Source organism: Macaca nemestrina, chromosome 15, assembly GCF_043159975.1.
Source record: "Macaca nemestrina isolate mMacNem1 chromosome 15, mMacNem.hap1, whole genome shotgun sequence".
Taxonomy (NCBI): Eukaryota; Metazoa; Chordata; class Mammalia; order Primates; family Cercopithecidae; genus Macaca; species Macaca nemestrina.
The window spans coordinates 106,380,732-106,407,397 of record NC_092139.1 but is presented as its reverse complement, the minus strand read 5'-3'; the positions used below and the strand labels follow the sequence as shown (position 1 = coordinate 106,407,397).

At 55.9% G+C, this 26,666-nt stretch overlaps 2 protein-coding genes and 1 pseudogene across 9 annotated transcripts in view; 1 reads left to right on the top strand and 2 right to left on the bottom strand.

Moving 5' to 3' along the window:
* Positions 1-22,119, top strand: LOC105464439 (Sad1 and UNC84 domain containing 2). Of its 4 annotated transcripts, XM_011712351.3 has the most exons (18): positions 2-155; positions 3,253-3,411; positions 4,925-5,100; positions 5,276-5,413; positions 5,955-6,050; positions 6,416-6,509; positions 7,485-7,555; positions 10,731-10,855; positions 13,966-14,220; positions 14,960-15,037; positions 15,484-15,527; positions 16,126-16,291; positions 16,618-16,839; positions 17,133-17,217; positions 17,567-17,682; positions 17,800-17,967; positions 18,286-18,378; positions 20,440-22,119. In XM_011712351.3, exons 2-18 carry the CDS (start codon positions 3,290-3,292, stop codon positions 20,551-20,553), a joined length of 2,163 nt encoding a protein of 720 aa, XP_011710653.2. In that variant the 5' UTR covers positions 2-155; positions 3,253-3,289; the 3' UTR covers positions 20,554-22,119. The 4 variants fall into 4 exon arrangements, with proteins under 4 accessions (XP_070936704.1, XP_011710653.2, XP_011710654.2 ...); XM_071080603.1 differs by lacking the exon at positions 20,440-22,119 and having other exon boundaries at positions 1-155; positions 18,286-18,657; XM_011712352.3 differs by lacking the exons at positions 2-155; positions 20,440-22,119 and adding an exon at positions 740-876 and having other exon boundaries at positions 18,286-18,657.
* LOC139358405 (uncharacterized) lies at positions 13,406-26,041 on the bottom strand (annotated as a pseudogene).
* The window catches only part of LOC105464438 (GTP binding protein 1), a 28,651-nt gene continuing 26,615 nt past the window's right edge, over positions 24,631-26,666 (bottom strand). For all 5 annotated transcript variants that reach the window (XM_011712344.3, XM_011712349.3, XM_011712350.3 and 2 more), the window contains one exon: positions 24,631-26,211. In XM_011712344.3, the coding sequence (XP_011710646.1) occupies positions 26,119-26,211 (93 nt within the window). In that variant the 3' untranslated portion in view covers positions 24,631-26,118. The remainder of the gene's footprint in view (positions 26,212-26,666) is intronic.

Sequence of the window (26,666 nt, the reverse complement as noted above, 5' to 3'; positions counted from 1 at the left end):
GCCGCTCTTCGCGTGCCCGCGCGCCCCGGGCCCGGCGGCCGTCTCGCCCTGCGCGGAGCACCGCCCGCGGGATCCCCACGCGGAAAGGGGGCGCGCCCCGGCGGCGGGCGGGCCTCGAACGCCCCCGGCCGGGTTAGGAGCCGCCGCGGCAGCAGGTGAGTGTGGGCGAGCGCAGGAGAGGGTGAGGGGCCGCGGGCTGGCCTGACCCCGGGTCACCGTCGGGCCGCTTGGGCGGGGCCGCCCGACCAGGCCTGCTTCCTTCTCTCCGGGCCGTGCTGGGCCGGCTCCAGTCCCCACCCGGGTCCGCGGCCCGCGCCGTGACTCACCTCCCGGCCCCCGCCGCGCCCGCCGCGCCACTGGTCAGCCGGGAGGGCGGTGTCTGCGGGCGAGACTTCCCGGGCAGCCTCCCGGGAGGAGGAGGGCAAAGGCCGGCTGCCCCAACCCGGCCCCGGGCAGCGTCTACGGGTTTTGTGCCAGACAAGCCGTTTCCAGGGACAGGCAGTTCCCAGCCTCTGCCTGTCAGAACTCAGGGCCTCGGAGGAAGGCCTGTTTTGTTCAGTTCTAAAACAAAACAAAACAAAACAAAACAAAGCAACGGGGGCCGCGGTGTGACTTACAGAGCCTTGAAGGCGCGCCTTTGGTGACGATTTCTGCAGGTTCGGCCTGTGGGAATGAAGGCAGGGGGAGTTAGCACCGGCCGTTTGGCACGTCCCACAAGGGCGTGTGGCCTGACTGTGCCCAGGGAGTGGAAATGTCACGAGGAAGATGCCCCAGATCTGGGTTAAGTCTGAAGATGGATGGAGATGTTTGTGATGGGGAAGGGCAGAATTGAGAAAAGCATGTCGCCCAGCTGAGAAGTGGGGAAGGATGCTTTAGGTGAGCGTTTCTTAACTGATTGTTGGGGAGGAGGTGGGGCGGGGGTGGTGTCTGTTCTGATGCCCAGTAGTAGATTTCAGCTCCTAGAGGCTCACTTCTTGTTTTGGAGAATGGGGCCTCGACCTTTTTCATATTGTGAAACCCAGACTCAGTGGTAAGCTGTTTTGTGATGCCAGGATACCTCAGGAAAGACTAAGAGGCATCTCTGGGAGTTCTGGGAGGGCAGAGGCGGGTGCTGACAGTTTCAGCACTCCCCACTCAACCCCCATCAGAATATTTAGTTCTTCCCAGCAGCAGCTTGGGTGTGGTATAAACATGTCGCCTTGTTTCTGCCCTGGGCAAAGGTGTCACCTCCTTCAGCAGGACAGGGGCTAAGAGGAGTCCCTGTGTGGGCAGCTGGAGGCTTCAGGTAGGGGTGGCACAGGCCAGGGCAGGGAGGGGGGAGGGGGGATTACCTTATAAGGACAGGAATAGACACAAGGACCCAGGCCAACTTCCTGCTTTTCCTACTACCAATCGGTCCCTTTTCCAACACCAGCTAAAAGTAGGGGGGGATGCCAGATGGGCATCTGACCTGGGAAGACGCCAAGAAGGCCAGGACATGAGGCTGCTTGTGTTTCAGAGGAGGACTTTCTAGCTGGACTAACCAGACCTTCGGGTTTCTGCAGCCTGGGTTGGGAAGTGTACTTCTATACCTGCCACGCAACCCAGAGAACGGGTCATTTAAGTATCAACCAGGAATATTAGAAGTGATCAAAAGTCACAAGCAAGTGCTAGGAATTCTCAAGTGACTTTGTCATATAGGCCAGCGGAGGCACTAACGTTGAGACTCCTCATGTTGGCAGTCGAGGACTTTGAATTTGGGTGTCTAGACCTTAGCGGTTCATTAATCTGCCTCCAGTCACAGAATGCCACCTTTTGCCAGATCTTTGCACTCTGGCTTCCTTTGTCCTCATTATCAATTCCAGAGCCTTGATCTCTGCCCCACGTGGTGACCGGCACTGACTGTAACTCATGCTGCCCTCCTCCTCCCTATTTTGTTAGTTTGCTACCAAATATTTGTTGTGTAACAAGTTTGTATACAGCCTTGTTTTGCACATGTGTGGGGCTAAAAAAGATTCTAGAATCTTCAATACATTCCTGAAACAACTGGAAAACTTTATGGCTGAGTAGAAAGACCCAGGCCCTACAGCCTGTCAGAGCTGAGCCCAAACCCTGGCTTTGTCACTTACAGGCTGGGGACTGTTCTCAAGTTACCCATTGCCTCAGTGTCCAGGTTCTTCCCTTGTAAATGGGAGTCATGATACCTACCTTGCTTCTAATAATCATAAATGGGGTATACAAGGAGCCTGGACCCAGCAGACACTTACATTTTATCATCATCTTACCAAGATGTGGCAGCACAATGTGCACCATGGGGACAGAGTGCGAGCACCATTAGGACGTAGGTGGGAGCCTGGCCAACCTGGTGAAACCCCGTCTCTACTATAAAAAACAGAAAAAAGAAAAATGCTTTTGACTGAGCGTGGTGGCTCATGCCTGTAATCCCAGTACTTTAGGAAGCCGAGGTGGGTGGATCACCTGAGGTCAGGAGTTTGAGAGCAGCGTGGCCAACATGGCGAAATCTCCTCTCTACTAAAAATACAAAAATTAGCCGGTCACAGTGGCGCACACCTGTAATCCCAGCCACTTGGGAATCTGAGGCAGGAGAATCACTTGAACCGGGAAGGTAGAGGTTGCAGTGAGCCGAGATTGCACCACTGCACTCCAGCCTGGGCAGCAGAGCGAGACTCTGTCTCAAAAAAAAAAAAGAAGAAGAACATAGGTGGGGTCTACATGGGGAAGGTTTTCCATCAAGGTTCGCTGGGGCCCTCGATCAACGAGCGTATGTCAGCAAAGGGACACAGCTAGAGCGAGACTGGGAGAAGTCTTTAGGGAGAAGGCAGGTGGGATGGCTGGACGACCGGGCGTGCAGGCAGTGACCAGAAGTTTGCAGGTGCCTGTCACGTGCCAGAGTCTCTGCTACTTGTTAGAGGTCGAGGAAGACCCAGTTCTGGCTTGTGCGGAGCTCAGCACCACGAAGGATAAAGACAAGGAAACTGAAAATTGGGAAGCCTGTGGAAAGCGCCCTGGAAGAGGCTCCAGAGTCACTAAGTGAGCCCCAGGCCGGGCACGACTCCAGCCAATGCACAGTGCGGGGGTGCTTCACAGATCCCTGCCTTGCCCCCCATCAGGGCTGTTTAGACTGAATGCCAGGGGTCGGGGGATGGTCTGTTCTCGGCTGTGAGGTGATGCCTCCATTCCACCTCCTCCAGAGGGGAGCTGGGGACAGCCCCAGGCCTCACATCCAGTCCTCCTCCTCCTCTCTCTCCTTAGATTCTCTTCAGGGGAAGAGTCCACATCCCACCTCATCATGTCCCGAAGAAGCCAGCGCCTCACGCGCTACTCCCAGGGTGACGATGACGGCAGCAGCAGCAGCGGAGGGAGCTCAGTGGCCGGGAGCCAGAGCACCCTGTTTAAAGATAGTCCTCTCAGGTAGGGACCCAAGGGAGTGCCACAGCCCCTGGCGACCCCACATGCTTTTGGTCACTGCTCGCACGCCCTCTAGTCCAGCCATCGCCCTGCCTTCTTGTTGCAGCCTTCATGGACAGAGATCGAAGGACGTGGGCCCCCGTCCGGTCAAGGGGGTCCTGCCTTGCTTAATGTGTATGAGCACGCAGCACCCCTTCTTCTCCCCGCGACTGTGAGCCGGGCTGCTGCCCTGATGCTTAGAAAACAGGAAGTGGTAGGCCGGGCGCGGCGGCTCACACCTGTAATGCCAGCTCTTTGGGAGGCCAAGGTGGGTGGATCACCTGAGCCTGACCAACATAGTGAAACCCTGTCTCTACTAAAAATACAAAAATTAGCCGGGCGTGGTGGTGGGCAGCTGTAATCCCAGCTACTCGGGAGGCTGAGGCAGGAGGATTGCTTGAACCTGGGAGGTGGAGGTTTCAGTGAGCCGAGATCATGGCATTGCACTCCAGCCTGGGCGACAAGAGCGAAACTCCATCTCAATCTCAAAAAAAAAAAAGGAAACAAAGAAAACAGGAAGTGGAGAGAGGCAGCTTCAAGCATAAGCCAGGCCGGAAACCCCAAAACTGCAGGCTGGGCTCACAGGAACCCCCTCTGCTCTGGACGGGCGTGTCAGCCTTACCATCCTTCCTGGCCCCACGCCCGCATGTCTCGCCACCTGTCCGGCCTCAGCAGCTGGCCAGCGACACGGCTGAGGACAGGCGCAAGTCCTCAGGCCACTGGGAAATGGGCTGCAGCGGCAGCTGCCTGGTTGTCCTGCCCCTCTCACAGACATGGTGCCCGAGGACAGGCCCTGAGGCCTCTCACAGACATGGGGCCCGAGGACAGGCCCTGAGGCCTCTCACAGACATGGGGCCCGAGGACAGGCCCTGAGGCCTCTCACAGACATGGGGCCCAGAGGACAGGCCCTGAGGCCTCTCACAGACATGGGGCCCAGAGGACAGGCCCTGAGGCCTCTCACAGACGTGGGGCCAGAGGACAGGCCCTGAGGCCTCTCACAGACATGGGGCCCAGAGGACAGGCCCTGAGGCCTCTCACAGACGTGGGGCCCAGAGGACAGGCCCTGAGGCCTCTCACAGACGTGGGGCCCAGAGGACAGGCCCTGAGGCCTCTCACAGACGTGGGGCCCAGAGGACAGGCCCTGAGGCCTCTCACAGACATGGGGCCTGAGGACAGGCCCTGAGGCTTTGGCTAGCTCCGAGGCCAGGCCAGGTCTGTCTGGTTTCAGTGGGTTATAAAGTTTGAATCTGGCTCCATCCCTAGCTGCCGCTCCCTGTCTTGCCCATCTGCTGGTGAGATTCAGAGATAACAGGAGAGGAAGTGCCAGCATTGGAAGAGTCAGGGGAATGGCAGCTGCAAGTTGCCTAGCAACAAGGGAACCTGCACTAGGCAGAGCTGCAGGCTGTGGCTTTCCTTCATGCTTCTGGCTGGGCTCACCTCCCTGCTCCCTGCCTCTGCCCTCTCGGTTGTCCCACAGGACCTTGAAGAGGAAATCCAGCAACATGAAGCGCCTGTCCCCAGCACCACAGCTGGGCCCATCCTCTGATGCACACACCTCCTACTACAGTGAGTCGCTGGTCCGTGAGTCCTACATCGGCACCGCGTTCCCACCCAGGAGCGCCCTGGAGGAACTGCACGGTGATGCCGACTGGGGTGAGTGTGGAGCCCTCTTCTCCTGGGGCTTTGCTTCCTCCACCTCCTGCGAGATACTCCTCACAGTGTCCCCTGCAGTCCCCGGGATTCCCTCCTCAGAGCACCTCTCTGCCCAGGCCCCACTTTTCAGAAGCTCTTGGAGGCCCAGAAGAGCCCCTGGTTCTTCCCTGCACAGGCGAGGACCTGCGGGTGCGGAGGAGGAGAGGCACAGGCGGCTCGGAGAGCAGCAGGGCCAGCGGGCTCGTGGGGCGCAAGGCCGCCGAGGACTTCCTGGGCTCTTCTTCGGGCTACTCCTCTGAGGACGACTACATGGGTAGGTGATGCTTCCTCCCTCCCGAGCAGATCCGAGGCTGCTGGGAAGCCTCAGGAAGGCTGGGCGGAGAGCCCCGGGGAGCTGGAGAGAGGGCAGCATGTGGCAGGCACACTGCCTCTCCCACGCCCGGCGCTGGATGCGCTCCAGCCTGGCCTGCGGTGGCCCCTGGCGCCCTAGGCTGTGACCGCCCCTCACTTCTCTGTCCTCCCCACCCCACAAGTCTGTGGCGACCTAAGGCCAACACCCTTGCATTCAGGCCCATTCCAGCACTTTCCCGTGGGGCTCCACACACGGTGGGTGCTCAGTCATTCCGAGTGGTGTGCAGGTCAGACCCCATCATCTAGTTCTGAACAGAAGCTTGAGGGGTGGCTGGTGGGGAGAGGGATGCAAACAGGAAGCTGTCAGAGGAAACAGAATGGTCTGTGTGGGGCTGCGGGGATGTGAAGGAGGATAGGTGACTTCTGGTCTTGGCTCACAGAAGACAGTGAAGGAGGAGGCTTGAAAGTGACAGAGACTGAGCCAGTGTCCTCGTTCCCCGCAGGCTACTCGGATGCGGACCAGCAGAGTTCCGGCTCACGGCTCTGGAACGCCGTCTCACGGGCGGGCTCCTTACTCTGGATGGTGGCCACTTCGCCAGGTGGGCTGCAAGCCGTGCCCAGTTACTTCCATTCTTGGTGGTAGTGCTTTCTTACCCATCTCTCTGCAGTTGGGCATCCTGCCCATGCAGAGAGACTGTAGGACTGTCGGGGAAAGGTCATTCTAGAATAATCACTGGGAGCCCAGGGCTGTGGGGACCCCCTCGCGTGGAAGGGAAGGAGCAGCTGCAGAGCAGGACAGAGGGTGTGAGCAGGTGGGATCCCAGGAGCTGGGTCCTGGTAGGGCAGGACAGAGGCATACTGGCAGGTGGGGGTGGGGTGGGGGCAGGGAGGACGACAGACGGGACAAGGGAGTGGTGCCCCCAACCACCATGTGGAGCCTTAGGCTTGATGGTCATTCTTCTAGGCCGGCTCTTCAGACTTCTCTACTGGTGGGCTGGCACCACCTGGTACCGCCTGACCACAGCTGCCTCCCTCCTTGACGTCTTCGTTTTAACCAGGTGAGCGAGACTCCACCCTTGCCAATCAATCACAAGGCCCTGGGGTGAAGGGACTGATAAAGTGTGTCAACCTATAATGTTCGATTCTCTGAGGGTTTTCCCCAGTTTCCCTGGACCTTTTATTAGTGATCACGGCGTAGCCTCCCCACAGCCCACCCCAGCCTGACAGAGGATAGACTCAGAGTCAGGTTTTCAGGTTTTTCTCCCCAAATCGATAGCCCTTCGAGGCAGGATTCCAGAGCACGGATTGTTTCTTCTTGGACACATTCAACTAAACACCACCCTAGTCCAGCTGTGCCTGGCTCTCAGACACATGATGGCTTTCCTCCTGCAGGGGAGGCCCACTGACTCCAGGCAAGAAGTGGGGTTTCCCAGAAAGTCCATCTTCCTTCCTGGGCCTGGGACAGTCTAACACCCCGAGTTCCCCACTCATGGTCAGAGCCACAAAGAGGCTCTGCCTGAGGATGCTATGGGTTCATTCCCCAAGTCCCTAAACCAGCAGAACCAGGACTTGGCAGAAGAAAGAACACGGAACCCAGAAGTCAGGATCCCTCTGGCCACAGTCCAGGTCTGGGCAGAGAGGACAGCTGGCCACACTGAAACAAGGGGCAAGGATGGGTTTGTGTCACCAAACAGGTTCCTTGTTATTATTTAAGGAGTTACTTTTTTTCTATATTTGCATACTTAGAGGACCTGTCCAAATAAAAATTTTCGAGTTTTTCAAAGACCACACTATTTTTAATAACATCAGTAAAATTCAGTAAAAATTGTCCCATCACTCTAAGACCTGCCCAGCAGGAAAGGCTCTGATGTGTCCAGGTTGGCCCTGGCATGGTGAGAAGCTCAAAGCTATCCTCCTTAGCTCTAGTTCAGCACCCAGGAAACCATCTCAGGGTACTCCCTGGGTGGAACGTGGAGGCCTGGAGCTCCCCTCACACCTCTGCCTCCCCTGTCCTGCCCTTCCATGTGGTCTAGGCGCTTCTCGTCCCTGAAGACGTTCCTCTGGTTCCTGCTGCCGCTGCTCTTGCTGACGTGCCTGACGTATGGTAAGCCTGCCTGGGGAGAGTGGAGGGAGGCACGGAGATGTGTTCACCAGAGGGTGGTGACCCTTGGCAGGCAGGGAAGGGGCAGGATGGGGTGGGGTGAGCCCGTGCCTGGGCAGGGCCTGAGTTCTGGACCCTGGATCATCTCTGCATGACCCTCCCCACCTCTCCTGAGCCTCCTTTGCGCCGCCCTGGGCAGGAGCACACCCTAGTGCTGCAGCATTGGGTGAAGAGTGGGATGCCCTCCCGTGATCATTAGCAGTCATCCTCCCTCTACTCCAACAGGGACATCGGCTGTGAGGGAGTTATTTTTACAAGATGAAGTTAAATCTTGAGCTGTCTTTAAAGTAAAAACAATGAAGCAGCAAAGGGAAATACATGCTTTTTTTTTTTTTTGGACGGAGTTTTGCTCTTGTTGCCCAGGCTGGAGTGCAATGGCACGATCTCAGCTCACTACAACCTCCACCTCTCAGGTTCAAGTGATTCTCCTGCCTCAGCCTCCCGAGTAGCTGGGATTACAGGCATGTGCCAACACACCCAGCTAATTTTGTATTTTTAGTAGAGATGGGGTTTCTCCATGTTGGTCAGGCTGGTCTCGAACTCCTGACCTCAGGTGATCCGCCCGCTTTGGCCTCCCAAAGTGCTGGGATTACAGGCATGAGCCACCGCGCCCGGCCATAAGTGCCTCTTTTTACACCAGTCACTTACCAGCTGCCCTGAATCATCCCAGGCGCTAGCACAGGCCTGCCTTGGTTTTTTGTTTGTTTTGAGACAAAGTCTTGCTCTGTCACCTAGGCTGAAGTGCAGTGGCATGAACATAGCTCACTGCAGCCTTGACCTTCTGAGCTCAGGTGATCCTCCCACCTCAGCCTCCCAAGTAGCTGGGATTACAGGCACGCAGTACCATTCACGGCTAATTTTTTGTATTTTTAGTAGAGACGGGGGTTTTACCATGTTGGCCAGGCTGGTCTCGAACTCCTGACCTCAAGTGATCCACCCGCCTTGGCCTCCCAAAGTGTTGGGATTACAGGTGTGAGCCACTGCACCCAGCCCTTTCTTGTTTATATAGGCATTTTGTGTTCAGCTTTTCACTTGACAGCTTTGCTAGTTTCATATGAATTGCCTGTGTGACTCTCAGCTCAATTTTAATGACTGTACCAATTAAAGATTGTGTTTTATTATCTCTTGAGAGTTCGTTTAATAAGCTTAATATCATTTAACTTGTATTTCTTTTATTAATAACAGGGTACAACACTTTTCCAAAAGTTAGCTTCCTTTTTGTGTTTGCTATTATAAGAACAGCTGTTTCATATCCAGTGGAAACTGAGCACCACCCTTAAAATAATAATAATGCTTCCCGGCCGGGCGCGGTGGCTCAAGCCTATAATCCCAGCACTTTGGGAGGCCGAGGCAGGCGGATCACAAGGTCAGGAGATCGAGACCACAGTGAAACCCCATCTCTACTAAAAATACAAAAAATTAGCCGGGCGCGGTGGCGGGCGCCTGTAGTCCTAGCTACTCAGGAGGCTGAGGCAGGAGAATGGCGTGAACCCAGGAGGCGGAGCTTGCAGTGAGCCGAGATCGCGCCACTGCACTCCAGCCTGGGCAACAGCGTGAGACTCCGTCTCAAAAAAAAAAAAAAAAAAAAAAAAATGCTTCCCTTTTTTTGAGACAGAGTTTTGCTCTGTCGCTCAGGCTCAAGTTCAGTGGCACAATCTTGGCTCACTGCAACCTCTGCCTCCTGGGTTCAAGCAATTCTCCTGCCTCAGCCTCCCGAGTAGCTGGGATTACAGGTGCATGCCACCACACCCAGCTAATTTTTATATTTTTAGTAGAGACAGAGTTTCGCCATGTTGGCCAGTCTGGTCTCAAACTCCTGACCTCAAGTGATCCACCTCCCTCGGCTTCCCAAAGTGCTGGGATTACAGGCCTGAGCCACCGCGCCCAGTCAGTGATTATTATTATTATTATTATTTTGAGACGGAGTCTCGTTCTGTCACCCAGGCTGGAGTGCAGTGGCGTAATCTTGGCTCACTGCAAGCTCCGCCTCCCGGGTTCACGCCATTCTCCTGCCTCAGCTTCCTGAGTAGCTGGGACTACAGGTGCCCGCCACCGTGCCTGGCTAATTTTTTGTATTTTTAGTAGAGACAGGGTTTCACCATGGTCTCGGTCTCCTGACCTTGTGATCTGCCCGCCTCGGACTCCCAAAGTGCTGGGATTACAGGCATGAGCCACCGCGCCTGGCCCAGTGATTCTTTATAATTGCATAGCAATGTACCCAGAGAGGACTTTCCTATGCATTATCTCAGTTTAATTTGAGCTTCACCGTGGCCTCGTGGGGTTGCTGTAGTCGGTGCTGTGAACCTATCACGTGGAAATGCGAGTGGAGGGGGCTGAGTGACCTGTTCAGGGAGCGTGTGCATGAGGGCCATGTCCACACTGGACTTCAAGCCCCACGAGCATGAGCTTCCTTTTGCACCTGCCAACCGCTGGTGCTTGAGTAGCAAATGGAGGTTTATCAGGACAGAAAGCCCTCCCTCTCCCACTCCCCCGCCACCTGCCCCAGAGCTCAGGAGTAAACAGGTCTCAAACAGATGGCCCTGACAACAGAACGAACATGTCTGTGTGGCTGCAGCTTGGTGCTCATGTCTGGGCAGCGAGCAGCCTCTCTTAGAGGGGGTGGTGCTTTCTGTTTCAGTGATTCTCAGCCATGGCAGCCCATGACAGTCACCAGGGAGGTTTACAAACCCATCTAAACAGGGGCCCCACCCCAGGCCAATTAGCTTGCTCTTCGGAGGGCAGGGCCAGACCTGGTGGTACTAAAAGCTCCCCAGGTGATTCTGACATCCAGACAGGGCTGAGAACCACCATCAGATCCTCTGGGCTGTACCCTGGATCATCCCTAACTCGTTCAAAATGTTTCCTCCAAGTTTTCCCATTTATAGAAAGATGAAGGATTCCCGCGGGAGTGTGAGAATGAATATACTCTGAGGTTGTCGGGTGGAAGTTGCCCCCTCAGAGAATGGGGGCATCTGCATCCCTCTGATGCTTCTGGAAGGGCACAGCTCCACGAGTGGGACAGGCCACGAGCGCTGGCAGGGATCAGGCAGCCATCCTCCTTGGCACGTGCCTCTTGCTGGAGGCCCAGCTAGGGTAACACCCTCTCCCCTGTGCACAGGCGCTTGGTATTTCTACCCCTATGGGCTGCAGACATTCCACCCTGCTTTGGTTTCCTGGTGGGCAGCGAAGGACAGCAGGAGGCAGGATGAGGGCTGGGAATCCAGAGACTCGTCACATTTCCAGGTGAGTCTCTAAGGGTGGTAGCTCCCAAAAGTTTAGCAATAATTAGGTGACACTGAAAGTGGTGGGTGCGCCCTCAGCCTGCCTCACACCGTATACACAAAGCTGAGGCGAACTGTTAGTTGCCACCCTACGAAGCACAGAAAACAGAAAGAAAAGGAATCCAAAAAATTGTCTTGTCTACTTTGTTCCTTTTTGATACTGTTTCACGAATAGTTACTGAGCACCTTCTATGACTAAGGTAATATCCCAGTCAGTTACCTCTTACCACAGATAATCCTCCCCTAAAAGCAGTGGCTTAAAACTATAAGCATTTGATTAGTTCATGAGTCTGTGGGTTATCTGGGTGGTCTTTCTGGTCTGAGAAAAGAGAAGCAATCTTGGCTGGGCTCGTACTTGCCTGTGTGGATCTGTCTGTCTGCAGTTGGCTGGCAGGGTCAGCTGGGGGCCAGCTGACTGAGGCCCTTGCCTAGGACAGCTATACTCCATGTGCACTTTGCTCACCCGGCAGGCTAGCCCCAGCTGTTTCTTACCACACCCAGGCAGGGTTTCAAGAGAGAACCAAGGCAGCCAGACCTTTGAGGCCTTGATCCAGAACCAGTACACCATCACTCCCACCACATTCTGTTGGCTACAGCAAATCTCAGAGCCAAATCCAGATTCAAGGAGAGGGAAATAGACTTCACCTCTCAGCAAGAGAACGCACAAGGTCGCATGGCAGAGGTGCGGCTGCAGGGAGAAGTGAGGAATAGTGGCCATTTTTATAATCTGCCAGAGTCAGATGGATCAGGCCCAGGCTGTGCCCTCAAGGAGCCTGCAGTTAGCATAACCAGAAAGCAAGGTGAGCACAGGTCCTGATACTGACAATTTAAACCTCTAGGCCAGGCCTGGTGGCTCACACCTGTAATCTCAGCACTTTGGAGGCCAAGGTGGGAGGATCACTTAAGGCCAGGAGTTCGAGACTAACCTAGGCAACACAGTGAGTCCCTGTCTGTATTTTTAATAAAACTCTTCATTTTCTAATTATAGTTATTTGACTTGCACTTACACCTCACTGAATTTAACTTGGCATCATATTTTTATTATTCATTCAAAAATTGTTTGAGACAGGGTCTCATTCTGTTGTCCAGGCTGGAGTGCAGTGGTGCAATCATAACTCATTGTAACCTTGAACTCCCAGGCTCAAGCGATCCTCCTACATCAGCCTGCCAAGTAGCTAGGACTACAGGTGTGCATCACCATGTCTGTCTAATTTTTTAAAAAAATTTTTGTAGAGACAGGGTCTCACTATGTTGTCCAGGCTGGTCTTGAACTCCTGGCTTCAAGCAATCCTCCTGCCTCAGCCTTCCAAAGTGCTGGGATTACAGGCATGAGTCACTGCACCTGGCATGTTATCACTTTTTACTTTTTTTTTTTTTTTTTTTTTTGAGACAGAGGCTTGCTGTGTCACCCAGGCTGGAGTGCAGTGGCACGATCTCGGCTCACTACAGCCTCCACCTCCTGGGTTCAAGCGGTTCTCCTGCCTCAGCCTCCCGAGTAGCTGGGACTACAGGCGCGTGCCACCATGCCCAGCTAATTTTTTTATTTTCAGTAGAGACAGGGTTTCACCATGTTGGCCAGGATGGTCTCTATCTCCTGACCTCATGGTCCACCCGCCTTGGCCTCCCAAAAGTGCTGGGATTACAGGCGTGAGCCACCGCATCTAACCAGTATCATATGTTTAACCATCTATTTTTGTATATATTACTTTCCAGACCATGATCTTTCCAATTTTATTATATGTGCTGCCAAAGTGAGTACCAGACCTTGATCTTATTATTTTACAAAATAATGATATGTCATCTATGACTTTTCCTTTTTTCACCATTAAAGACATTAAATACAGTTCAATTTCAGAGCCATCTCTTCTGTAAAAAAAAGAGTGAGTAAAAAAATAATAATAATATATCTTGTATTAGCAACATTTGCATGAAGTTAAAATAAAAACAGCTTCCTGGTCTGGGTGGGGCTGGTGGTGAGGCAACTAGGGGGATGGGGCAGAGGATTTTTTGCTGGTTTCTGTGGGCTTTTTTTTTTTTTTTGAGACAGAGTCTTGCTCTTGTTGCCCAAACTAAAGCACAGTGGCACGATTTCATCTCATTACAACCTCCGCCTCCCGGGTTCAAGCGATTCTCCTGCCTCAGCCTCCTGAGTAGCTGGGATTATAGGAGCCTGCTACCATCCCCAGCTAATTTTTGTATATTTAGTAGAGACAGGGTTTCCCCATATTGGCCAGGCTGGTCTCGAACTTCTGACCTCAGGTGATCCATCAGCCTCGGCCTCACAAAGTGCTGCGATTACAGGCGTGAGCCACCACATCCAGCCTGTTTGTGTGCTTTTTGAGTCATGCAAATGTAGCGCCTATTTAAAAACCAAAATTTCTAAAACTCAGAACCTCTGCTGCTCAGTAGCTCCCTGCCCTTTATTTGACAGTTTTTATCACTTCTCTTGGCAATGATTTTGTTGTTAAGCCAACAACGTTCTCAAATTCATGACACACTATCAAATGCCACCCTCAGTCCAAATGACATTTATTCCATTTTCTCTGTGGGGCATCCTGCTAAAGAGGAAAAAGAACATATTTTCCAATTATTCTGTCTCTTAGCCATAGTTGCCTAGGAAAAGAGTGAAAGCCATTGAGAGTCCACAGGCTGAACTCACAGCCCTGGCTCCCCTGCCCCTGCAGGAGGCGGGGAAGGAGTGAGTTTCAGGCCAGCAGGGTCCATGGCCCCCTGCAGCCATCCTGAAGCTTCCAGTCCTCCTCTTGGACCGTCACTGCACTCAGACCTTCTCCCCAGCCCACCTTCCTTCCTCCTCTGGGATCAGACTTCTGTACTGTGTCCTCAGGGACCCTCCTCTGTGACCAGCACCCAGTGATCCCCGGCTCCCGGCACCCCCAGCTCAGAGGTCGGCAGCCCCTGCCTATGAGCTCCAGCTGGCCCTGCATGGATTTATGCTGGAATATCTCTGGAATCTTTTCCCTTTCTTCCTGTGTTGGCTGTGTCGGGGTGGTCTTTGGGAAGCACTGTCATCCAAGGGTCCCTCACTCAGTGGCTCTCTCTCCGCCCTGCCAGGCTGAGCAGCGTGTTATGTCCCGAGTACACTCGCTGGAGCGGCGTCTGGAAGCTCTTGCTGCTGAATTTTCCTCCAACTGGCAGAAGGAGGCCATGCGGCTGGAACGTCTGGAGCTGCGGCAAGGGGCTCCTGGCCAGGGAGGCGGTGGTGGCCTGAGCCACGAAGACACCCTGGCACTGCTGGAGGGGCTGGTGAGCCGCCGTGAGGCTGCCCTGAAGGAGGATTTCCGCAGGGAAGCTGCTGCTCGCATCCAGGTAGGAGGCGGAATACCTCAGGGTGGGAGGTGGGTGACACCCCTAGGAACGCCTGAAGGTGGCCAGCAAGAGAGAGAACAAGTGCCATTTGGGATCAGACAGCTCTGCCATTTGGCAGTTAATCCCCTTCTCTTTTTCTTCTTTTTTTTTTTTTTGGAGACAAGGTCTCACTCTGTCACCCAGCCTGGAGTGTAGTGGCGTGATCTCGACTCACTGCAACCTGTGCCTCCCGGGTTCAAGTGATTCTCCTGCCTCAGCCTCCCGAGTAGCTGGATTACAGGCGTGCACCACCACATCCAGCTAATTTTTTTGTATTTTTAGTAGAGACAGGGTTTCACCATGTTGGCCAGGCTGGTCTCGAATTCCTGAACTCAATCTCCCCGCCTTGGCCTCCCAAAGTCCTGGGATTACAGGCATGAGCCACCACGCCAGGCTTCCTCACCTTCTCTAAGCCTCAGTTTCCTCCTTTTTGATGGAGGCCATCGTGTCTCCCCCACCCCCATAGTGAGCTGTGTGAGTAGAAGGCCCCAGCATGGTGCCTGACACCACACAGGTGTGCAGTGGAGATGAAGCAGGAGTATTGCGTGGTTCAGAGAAGCAATGTAGTCTGAAGGCTGAGAGCCGGCCAGGGCTTTGGAAGCAAACACCTTGTCTGAATTCCAGTTCCACCACTTCCTAGTCATAAGGGTCCCTATAAGCATGACTCTGTCAGACCTGTCGTCTCATTGCTGTCTGACAGGAAGAACTGTCTGCCCTGAGAGCAGAGCATCAGCAAGACTCAGAAGACCTCTTCAAGAAGATCGTCCGGGCCTCCCAGGTCAGTGGGCTTGGGCACTCAGGGCCTGTGACCGGGTCCTGACCCCATCCAACATGCTCACCTCGGACCCCTCAGCCCTTCCAAAGGGACTGCTTGGGTGTTGCATAGGGAGGGGTGTGCCCTCCTCTGACTTCTCTGTTTGACCCCTGACCCCTTAGTTGGAGAGCTGCGCAGGGGCTCCCTGGGGTGTGCCAGGGCACAGCGGCCTGCCATGCTGGTGTGCACGTGCTGAGTGTGGGTGAACGGATACCTCAGTATGTTAGACGTGGATGAGACTCATGAGGGCTTTGACCAGGAGGCCAGTTTGATTTTTGCTGCAGGGGTCAGCAACCACACCTTGGGCAGGGGTGTGGTTAAGCAAAGACGCTAACAGACAGCAGATCCTACTCTGGAACACCAATTTCTGAGCTGGGCATTTCTTGTGTTTGTCTCTTCTTCCTACACAGGAGTCCGAAGCTCGCATCCAGCAGCTGAAGTCAGAGTGGCAAAGGTACTGGGTACCACCAGCTGGCCTCGGCCTGCTCCTCCCCAGTCCCACCCACTCTCCAGGCAGGACTGGGGAGCAGAGCCCCAGAGCAGAGAGTTCTGATTGTCTTGCCAAGCAGAGGGTTGTGGGGAGGGGCTGAAGCCCAGCTCAGGACCCCTGTCCAGGGCCTGTCTTTGAGGTGCCATGGAGGTTAGCAGGGGGGTCCTGAGGGCGGGGGGCAGGCCCTGTGAGAGGACCTGGATTCATTTATAGACATAGCATCCTTTCTTACAGCCTCACATAACCGCCTTCTCATGCCCCAGATGTCCATGCTTGTGGAAGATGTGAGAGGCTGAGGCAGAGTAAATTATGGACTCTGGGCTCAGAAAGGGAGCAGGCTCAGAATTAGCTCCTTGGCACAGGCAGGCCAGTTCCTGGGCACCTGCACTGTGTTCTGCAGCCAGAACCCCCAGGAGAGGCCTTGCCCCTTCTCAGGTTCATGATGAGTGCTGGACACCCGCTGTCAGGACAGGAATCCACTAGGGGGTCCTCTTTCTTCTTCGCTGTGGCCTTACCTCCCACCAAAGAGATCTGAGGCTTACTTTTCTCTCTCTGGGACCAGCATGACCCAGGAGTCCTTCCGGGAGAGCTCTGTGAAGGAGCTGAGGCGGCTGGAGGACCAGCTGGCCGGCCTGCAGCAGGAGCTGGCGGCTCTGGCGCTGAAGCAGAGCTTAGTAGCAGATGAAGTGGGCTTGCTGCCCCAGCAGATCCAGGCCGTGCGGGACGACGTGAGTGGGAACCACCAGGGCCCTGCTGGTCCCTCTCCTCCTCCTCTGAGACCACATGTCCTGGGGCCTGCAAAGCAGGCACCCCTTGCCCCTGCAGCCTCTGTTATGCCCAAGAGACTGTGGCGCTGGCCTTGGCACATGTGGGCTCTCATTGACAGGCATTCTTCCTGTTTTTCTGTCAGTGCCCATGGAGAGTGTTTATAACTCTCCTCCAGTGGCCTCCCTCCTACCCTATCTCTGCTATCCAGCTAAGCACTGACCCTGTCATAGCAGCTCCTGCTGTCCCTGCAAGCCCCCCAGGGTGACACCCTTTTTGGTTCCTTTAGGTGGAATCTCAGTTCCCAGCCTGGATCAGTCAGTTCCTTGCCCGAGGTGGAGGGGGCCGCGTGGGGCTCCTTCAGAGAGAGGAGATGCAAGCTCAGCTTCGAGAGCTGGAGAGCAAGATCCTCACCCATGTGGCAGAGATGCAGGGCAAGTCGGCCAGGGAAGCCGCAGCCTCCCTGGGCATGACACTGCAGAAAGAAGGTGTGATTGGAGTGACAGAGGAGGTGAGGCCCACATGCCCCCTCCACACACCCACCCACAGCTCTCCTCCCTGGGAGCCCTGGACAGTCCCACACTGCCAGCTCCCTGGCAGGTTCCACGATGGAAGTGCCAAGCAGGAGGCTCTGCATGCTGTGGGGCCGGCATGGGTGGGTGGCAGTGTGCCCACATCTGCCTGGGCACCAGCACAGTGCAAGCCTAGAAGGGGTCAGCCCATGGGTCCTTGGCCCACGGCCACGAGGTGACAGGGGACGTGTCTGCTCCCTGCCACAACTGTCTCCTGGTGCCCGCATTGCAGCAGGTGCACCGCATCGTGAAGCAGGCCCTGCAGCGCTACAGTGAAGACCGCATCGGGCTGGCAGACTACGCCCTGGAGTCAGGAGGTACGTACCCTGCTTTCCTCGCTTTGCCTTGTCCTGGGCCCCACAATGGCCAGTCCCCTGGCACCTACCAGGTTGGTGGTGGGGCAGAGCAAGCAAAGCTCAGGATCAGCAGGTTACCCAACCTAGAACCCCCACAAGGCAGGTGGCAATTCAGGGAAGTCGGGACGTACCGAGCACCATCCTGGGCTGGGGAGAGGCTGACCTTTAAAGCTGCTCTGGGCATCTGGGTTAGGGTTAAAGACTAGGCTTGGGGCATCTGCCATCCACCCTCCGCGAGGAGACAGCCAGTGGCCTGAGCTGGGCCCTCCTGCCGTGCGGGAGTTCACCCTGCCTTCCTCTCCTGTCTCAGGGGCCAGCGTCATCAGCACCCGATGTTCCGAGACCTACGAGACCAAGACGGCCCTCCTCAGCCTCTTCGGCATCCCCCTGTGGTACCACTCCCAGTCACCCCGAGCCATCCTGCAGGTGGGCACCTGGCAAGCACAGTAGCAGCGGCTCTGAGCACACTGGGGGCCGGTCCCATCCGGGCTCAGCAAGAGCTAGACTCAGGGCCCTGTCTGACATGACTTTCTGCTCCTCCAGCCAGATGTGCACCCAGGCAACTGCTGGGCCTTCCAGGGGCCCCAGGGCTTCGCCGTGGTCCGCCTCTCTGCTCGCATCCGCCCCACAGCTGTTACCTTAGAGCATGTGCCCAAGGCCTTGTCACCCAACAGCACCATCTCCAGTGCTCCCAAGGACTTCGCCATCTTTGTGAGTATCTGTCCCGTGGTGGGGCCAGAGGAGCTGCAGGAGGATCCTGTGGGCCTCTCTACTGAGGATCAAGTCAGGGTCACCCTTGGACTGGGAGGGAGGGGAGTGGATTTGGAAGGGAGGAGCCAGGGTGGGAGACAGCGCTTCAGTCCATGTTACCTCAGGCTTTGGAGGCAGAAACTGGCACAAGAGAGTTAAGTGACTTGTCATAGGCCACGCTAGTGCCTGACCTGCTGGCTGGGAGGAGCAGGCACTGGAGTGGGGAGGGGTGTTCTCCCTGCTCCAGCCCCTCCCCACTTCCCTTCGCTCTCTTCGCAGGGGTTTGATGAAGACCTGCAGCAGGAGGGGACACTCCTTGGCAAGTTCACTTACGATCAGGACGGCGAGCCTATTCAGACGTTTCACTTTCAGGTACGGGATTCTGCTGTGCTAGCGAAAGCAGCGCAAACTGCCCATCCAGGCAGCAGGCGCTCCCTGGACACTTACCCTGCTGGGCATGGGGTTCAGAGAGGGAAGCCCTGCCCTCCTTTCCCACAGCTCAAGATGTGACATCCAAATGGGGTGTAAAGCACATCCTGCAGATGTCAGCACAGGGGAAGGCACCTTCCAGAAGGGCAGCATAGGGGAAGCTTCCTGGAAAAGGACACCTAGGCAGGCTTTACCCAGGAGGGGTTGGGTGGCCAGGAGAGAAAGGCTGGGAGAGGCATCTGAGGGGCCACCGCCAGCACGTGCCAGGGTGCGGGCATTCTCCCAAGGCCAGCTGGGGCCTCAGGCAGTGCACGTGGCTGAGACTTCAGTGGGCATTGGATCTCCTAGGTCAGTTAGAAATGCAGATTCCCAGTCTCCACCCCAGGAGACTCTGGTTCCTTAGGGCTGACAGGACCCAAGAGCCTGCATTTGAACAAACCAGTGGCCTAAGCCCCACACCGGGGGCGTCCTGGAGTGAAAAATTGGGTTGCAAGGGACAGGGGCAGGAAGAGGAGGCCGCAGAGGCAGGAATTCAGCCCTCAGGGGCCTGGGGGAGGCAGTGCTGTGCTTCAGGTGACAAAGCTGTGTCCATTTGACTAACATCACTATATGACTCAAAGGGGGCGAGCCTGGGCCTGGGAGACTCGTCAGGAAGTGGTTGCGGGGAAGCAGCCAGAACAGGATAGGTGGGGGAGAGGGGCGCTGGGATTGAGGACAAAGAAGTATCAGGGAGGGTCGTGAATGTCAGGTTGGATGGGGTGGGAGGAAGAAGCAACTGGGAAGGGGGCTGATGCGGAGCAGGGAGCAGGTCTGGCTGAGTCTGAAGCACCTATGGGACAGTCCAGTGGAGCTGTCAGGGGAGCCAGAAAGAACTGACTTGTCATCAGCTCTGAGGTGGCAACTAGGCTTTGAGAGAGGTTGGGATTTCTCTTTAGGAAAGTATAGAGACCAGAAGAGGTGGCTCATGCCTGTAATCCCAGCACTTTGCAAGGCCAAGGCAAGGGGATTGCTTAAGCCCAGGAGTTCAAGACCAGCCTGGTGAACACAGTGAGATCCCATCTCTATAAAAAATGTTTAAAAATTTAGCCGGGTGCTGGCCGGGCGCGGTGGCTCAAGCCTGTAATCCCAGCACTTTGGGAGGCCGAGACGGGCGGATCACAAGGTCAGGAGATCGAGACCATCCTGGCCAACACGGCGAAACCCCGTCTCTACTAAAAACACAAAAAAATTAGCCGGGCGAGGTGGCGGCGCCTGTGGTCCCAGCTACTCGGGAGGCTGAGGCAGGAGAATGGCGGGAACCCGGGAGGCGGAGCTTGCAGTGAGCTGAGATCTGGCCACTGCACTCTAGCCTGGGCGACAGAGCGAGACTCCGTCTCAAAAAAAAAAAAAAAAAAAAAAAATTTAGCCTGGTGCGTTGGCGGGCACCTGTGGTCGCAGCTACTGGGGAGGCTAACCCTTGAGCCCAGAAGGTTGAGGCAGTGAACTGTGATCACACCACTGCAACTCCAGCCTGGGCGACAGAGCAAGACCCTGTCTCAAAAAAAAAACAGGGTAGAGGACAGAATGATGTGCCAGAGAGAAGGGACAAGCCAGCAGTATGGTAGGCCTGTGGCATCTGCCCAGGTAAGATATGCTGCTAACACTATTCCCAGCGCTGTCGCTAGACAGAGGCCTGATGGTCACTTGAGAAAGGAATCAAGTGTGCCACACATCAGCATCTATAAGCCCTCTATGAAGGTGGTTCTATCTGTTGATCACAATAAAAAAGCGATTGTGGATGAATTCATTCCGGCTTCAGATGAATCATGCTACAGGTGGCCCCTCAGCCCACTGGCTGGAAACACTGCTTGGGAGACTAAAGATCGGAGCCCGGTTCTCTTCAGAGCCCCAGGGGAGGAGCAGGGGAGCCATCTGGCCCTAGGCGAGGCTGTCTCCCCTTCCCACCTTGTCTGTCAGTGAGGCCTCAGGTCTCTGATGCTCTTAATCCCTTTCTTCTCTACCCAGGCCCCTTCGATGGCCACATACCAGGTGGTGGAGCTGCGGATCCTGACTAACTGGGGCCACCCTGAGTACACCTGCATCTACCGCTTCAGAGTGCATGGGGAGCCTGCCCACTAGCCCCGCTTTCTGGTGCCTGCTGCCAGCCACCTGGGAGTGGGTGAACAGCACCCCACCGCTTCCCCCACACGCTTGCTCGGCGCTCTGACTTCCAGGAGCACAAGAGAGGAGCCTGTGGCCCCATGCAGATGAGAAGGATGGGCAGAGTCTACTGAGCAGCAGCTGGCCCGAGGAGGTCAGCAGGATCCAGCAGCTTCCTTCTTCCTTCCCTCCGTGCCCGTGGCGTCTGCTTCCCATCCTGGGAGTGTGTATATATGTAGCATATCGTGGGGGTCTGGGACGTTGGGAGAGGTGAGACCTGACTGGTGTTGCCTGGGGTTGGGGGCTGGTGCCCGGGAGCTGCTGCAGGGAGGCCTATGGATGAAGCAGGTGCCAGGGCTGTGGGAGGGGCGAGCTAGGGCCTAGACTAGGTGAGCTGCCTCTGCCCCGGGGCAGGGAAGCGAGGCCCTCTGGGAGGAGGGTGCTCAGCTCCAGGGCAGGATGGGACTTTCCCCAGGTAGGAAGCGCCTGATGTAGAGCTGCCCAGCTCTCCTACAAGTTTAGTGCCCTCCACTTAGGGAAGCCTGAACCACAGGGTGCCTGAGGGGCTTCGACAAAAAGTATTTGTCCCGGGTAGAGTAGCAGTGCGCCATGGCGCTTCTTGTGCCCTAAAGGGGACTGGCTCCTGTGATCTTCTAAGGGGCCCAGGGCCAACCCTGTAGGCTTCCCCTCTGCTGGGGACAGTCGTTGCTTTTCTCTCTCCTGATGCTAGGTTGGAAGCACCCTGCTCCCCATTCCTGCTAGGACCTGCCAGTGCCCAAGCTTGCTTTCCACATTCTCCTGGGATACAGAGACCTACACCTGTCTTTGGGGCCATTAGCATCTGGGGTTAGCAAGAAGAGTGGGGAGCATGGAACTCCTGGGCTCTCGTGGGGACGTTCAGGGTATCGGGGTGGGAGGTCTGTCTGCACTGGCCTCCCCGATCTAACCAGGCCCTGATGTAGGGGCCCTCTGCTCAGGCTGCCCCCTTGGGCTCTTGCAGCTCTTGTTCAGGTAGTGGCCCTTCTGGTTTGTTCTCTGTGGGGCAGTTGGTGGGGGCTGGGGGAAGAGGCTGGCAGAAGTTACCCTGGGTGGGGAAGGGGGAGGAGGGGACTCTTAGAGCCAGCAGGCCCCACTGTATTATGTATATATTTTTCAAGGTCTGTTTTTCTAACTGAAAAGCTAAGGGCTTGATTCCTAGCCCCGTTCTGTGGGGCACTGGGTGATACTCAGTTTCTTGTTCCTGGTCATGGAGAGGGGCCTGGGGCACTGGTTCCAGCTGTGTCTGGTGGTCCAGCTGCGGGGAAGGGGCAAAAAGGCAGGCAGGCCCCTTCACTGCAGTGCCGAGCCTCAAATCCACTCTGGAGCATGAGGCTGGATGCAGTGGTGGTGAGGCTGCACCTGCTCCATCCCGAGGCAGCCAGGCTTTGTTTTGCGCTCTTCTGTCACAAATGCTGCACTATTGGTTCTTAAGTTTTTTATCTCCAGATCCTAATTTATGCCTATGCAAAAAATAAATGATGCCCAAGAGCTGTGGGATGTGGCCTACATGTGGCTTTTGCATATTACCTAGGGCACCTGCTCTTGGGCAGAAGAGGAAATGACCTTTGCACATCACCTAGGGCAGCTGCTCTTGGGCAGATGAGGAAATGGATTCTTGGCCGAACAAATGTCACCGAAGACTTATTCCTAAAGTTCAGACACCCACAACTTTCAGCTAAAGCCCAGTTGTGGTGGGGGCGGGGCCTGGCGCAGGCCTCCTCCAGTGTCTGTGGGTTAAGGGCTGGCATGAGGAAGAAGTGAGGTGGCTTTATTAGCTGTCATTGATAGCCCCATCACAAAGGGTGTGGCGGGGGGGGTGCCTTCCTGTCTCTCAGTGCCACTGAACAGCAGCAGAAAAAGTTACACTTACCTACCGGCCATGTCCGCTTGGAGTACAGTGATTCTCCTCCATGGGAATTCGCTGTTTGCCTCTTGGACCTGTGGCTGGGAAGGGACAAGGAGGTAGGTCCCTTGAACAGCCAGCAGCTGCCAAGTCGAGGAGAAAAACAGGCCCTGACCTTTCCCACAGATAGCTCCCCAGACCTGGTTCGGGTGGTTCTATAGCCTGACCCTGGAGCCTCTCACACTGTGGTACCTGGCCCAGGGCTGCTCCTCATCATGGCTGAGAAAACAAAGTCAGGAACCCAGTCAGTAGGGAGGGCTGTGGAGATAGCCACAAGAGAGGAGCTGGGTGGGGCACAAATCCAGCCCCCAAAGCCTTGGCCAATGCCTCAGCCTCTTGGGAGACAGCTGGTCCTGTGCTCACTCCCCTTCCCTAACACCTGCTCTGCCTCTGGCACCATCTCAACAAAGGAGACGTCCCCGTGCAGCACCAATAAGCAAGCCCCTGAAAGTTGCCACACACTGTGGCAATAGCCCAGAGCCTGGGCTGGGCACGTGCCCTCTGCCCATCTGTACATTCAAATCCTACTGGGTCCTCACAGCACAGCCCTCACACTGCTGGCTCCACAGTACTTCCCCCAACCCAACTAAATTTATGCTGCCCCTGTGCATGGCATATTCATTCCTGTGACCTTCTCTGTGCCAGGGTGGCCGATAAGCCAGAACAGTCCTGACTATGGAGTCAGGGGTCTGGACATCCCCATCCCACCATCAATCACAGGCCTTACTCCTGGGAAGGACTCCACAAACACCTGCTGCACACACAGAAGGGTCAGGCCTTGCCATTCGAGGTGATTGGATTAACAATTTTATTCTGCATCTGCTACAAAAGGGCTGGTGTTTTGTTCCAAATGTTTAGCTGGGAGGGCTGTAGGGACCCCGCTACCCCCGTTAAACACAGTAAAGCATGGATCCAGTCAGCCCCCTGCTGGCAGGTGTGGGCCTGGCAGCTACACAAATCCAACCCCACCCTCCTGAGTACGGCCAGAGGCCAAGGTGGTCGCCAGAGCTCCTGAATCCCAAGAATGGTTCTGGCAAGTACTGCTGCTTGTAGGGGCAAAGAGTTAAAATGAGGTTCTGCCATGGCTAAGCCTTGTGGAAACCCAGACCCCACAGCCCCTCCCATGCCGGGGGCTCAATGCCAGAGGCTTGTTATGGAGGCACCAGCAAGTAGTGGCCCTGTAAGCAGGGCCAGAGTCAGGAGAGACAGCAGGAGGGAAGCAGCCTAGAGACAGAGGACTGGGTTGGGGCCAGCGGACACACAGGAGCCTGCCTGGGAAAAGCCAGGTGGCAAGGCTGGCACGGGAATGTACACCTGCTGGTGACACTTCTGAGCTTCAGTTCCCTTAACTAGAAAAACGGAACAGGCCCGGTGCAGTGGCTCACACCTGTAATGCCAAAACTTTGGGAGGCTGAGGCAGGCGGATCACAAGGTCAGGAGATTGAGACCATCCTGGCTGACATGGTGAAACCCTGTGTCTACTAAAATACAAAAAGTTAGCTGGGTGTGGTGGCGTGCGCCTGTAGTCCCAGCTACTCAGGAGGCTGAGGCAGAATCGCTTGAACCTGGGAGGTGGAGGTTGCAGTGAGCAGAGATCACGCCACTGCACTCCAGCCTGGCAACAGAGCGAGACTGTCTCAAACAAAAAGAAAAAGAAAAACACAACATCGACCTCAGGGGCAGTTGCTGGGAATGTCAACAGGAGCGTGCGAGACCCCTGGCAGTCTCAGCCACAGCTCTCCTTTCCAGCCTGCCCAGGGCACAGAGGTGGCAGGGTGGCTAACGGCGTGCAGACCACTCACTGAGCAAGCCCTTCCTGTGTGCAGCACACCCCAGGGCCTCACATTCTCTGAATCCACACAACCTTGATGTATGGCTTTGCCTCTTGTAGATGAGAAAACTGAGGTTCAGAGAAGGTTGGTAAGCTTGTCCCGTGTCACCAGCTGGTGAGGGAGCCTGAACACGGAAGCCACGCCTGCCTGACCGGGGAAGCTGGGCTCCTCACAGCACTACCCTGCTCCCAGCTGTTGCCAGGGGCCCCAGGGCAGGCAGAGCAACTGCGTTCCCGTGGCAGCACCTCCACCTGGAGGGGCTGGGCAGGGAGCACCACACTGTCAACTTGGAACAAACTTTTATTTTGAATGCTGGTCTGATCAGTCCATGGCCGGGGTAGGTGGTAACTAGAAACAGCTGGAAGGAGGGGAGGAGAGGGGACCAGCAGTCCGCAAGCAGGAGGAAAGGAAAGGGGGACAGGAGGAGGCAAGGCTGAGGAAGGACCCAGCCAGCTGGGTGTCTGCCCCGGCTAGAGAAGGAACCACCCCCGCCCACCAGCCTACCCTACATCTGTAGCTTCAGTGCAGAAGTCAGTCCAGGTGGGTTCAGGCCCATGCCCCCTTCTCTGGCCTGCACAGTCCCACCCCAGGCAGGGGTTCTTCCAGAGGGCTAAATGCTCTGTGCTAACCCTGGAAGTGTCTTTTCACTAACCCCTACCTGCCCTCCCCATGCTCCAGTTGTCTTTTAAACCTGGAGCTCAGGCCTCACTACTGTGCTCCTGTAGCAGCCACGGAGGTGACGTGATGGGGAAGATGGGGTTTTAGTCTCAGCCTAGCTCAGGGGAACATCCCTCCACCCCTCCAACAGGAGGTGCTAGAAAACATGATCCTGAGCAGACCCAGACACCCTTTTGGTAACCAGTGCCTGAGGCCCAACAAGAAGCGGGGTGAGGGGAGGCTCCAGGCCGGGCAGATCAGCAAAAGCTGAGGGCAGCCAGGGCTGGCCCAGGCAAACACAGGATTGTCTCCAAGGGGAAACCCACCAGCTGTCTTTGGGTCGGTGGCCAGGGCCAGGGTCAGGGTCAGGGTCAGAGCCCGGGCCCGGGATGGGGAGAGTCCTACAATCCCATCACTACTCCCCTCCACGTGTCTCCAGGTTATAACCAGAGAGCTTTTGGCATGATGACCTGTTTGCGGGCTTAAAGGGAAAAAGGAGGAGAGAGTAAAGGAGAAGCCACTACTTTCTCTCTGTTAAAATGGCCAGGTCCTAGACTGTGGGTTCCTGCTCTGGCAGCAGCAGACACCAAATCCCAGAAGCCCCTCCACCCAGTCTGTCTCCATGGAAGGGGCCCCTGAGTGCCAAGAGGAGCAGCAAGATAGGAGAGCGGCTCCTTCCCCTCCTGACATCCCCTGACGGCCCCGAGGATTCTCAAAGAGACAGACATGCAGACAGGCAGCCGTGGAGAAGAAAAGAGAGGCTGATATGGCCCTGGGGGTGGCACTCCTGCACCACACACACACACACAATAGAGAGAGACAGAGACATATAATAAACAGAATAAAAACTAAGGGCCCAGATGTACAAAAAATGTGAGAGTGAGGAAGAAGGTGGGGAGGACAGTGGGAGATGGTCAGTCCTCCAGGTCTGGCTGCCTTCCTCAGCTTATAAATTACAACCCCCCTGGAAAATGGGGGTGGGGGCAATGCGGAGGCTCCGGCTGTGGCCTGAGCAGGAGGGCTGGGTGGCGGTCATAGCTGCTCTGCCCATCTGGTGGAGCGGTGGCCAGAGTATGATGACCCCTTGGGTGGTGGGGTGGGCCAGGAGAAGGTTCAGCAGCCGCTGGCAGGAGTCACACAGGCCCCCTGGGACTTCACCTTGTGGCGCTGGCCCCCTCGTCGCCGGCCTCCACTGCTGGGCTTAGGCTGAAAGAGAGAGAAGGAGCTTGAGAAGCACTGGCCCATCAGGAGCAGGGCCAGAGAGCAGAGGGGCTGAGCAGCAGGGAGAGGGGGACGGAAGATGCATGAGCAGGCAGCGTGGTCTGTCTTCACCCCAGCCTGCTCAGGAATTTCCTGGGCCACTCTGCATGCAACACCTCCCCTCTGTCTCTAAAATGGAGCCAGTGCCTGCCCTGCCTTCCTAACAGGGTAACACATGTGATGAGGGTGTGAGAAGCGGATGTTCAGAGAAGCACAAAGCAGAGCAGGAGAGACAGAAAGGAAGCGAACGAACCAGAGGAAAGACCCAATAGGAGACAGATAACAGAATTGACAGACAGATCCAGGCATAGCCTCCTTTTCCAATGAGGGGACAACGGAGAAAGATGCTGGGGAGAGGGGTGCAAGGGGCACCAGGCCTTCAAAACGCCAGGAGAGTGCCT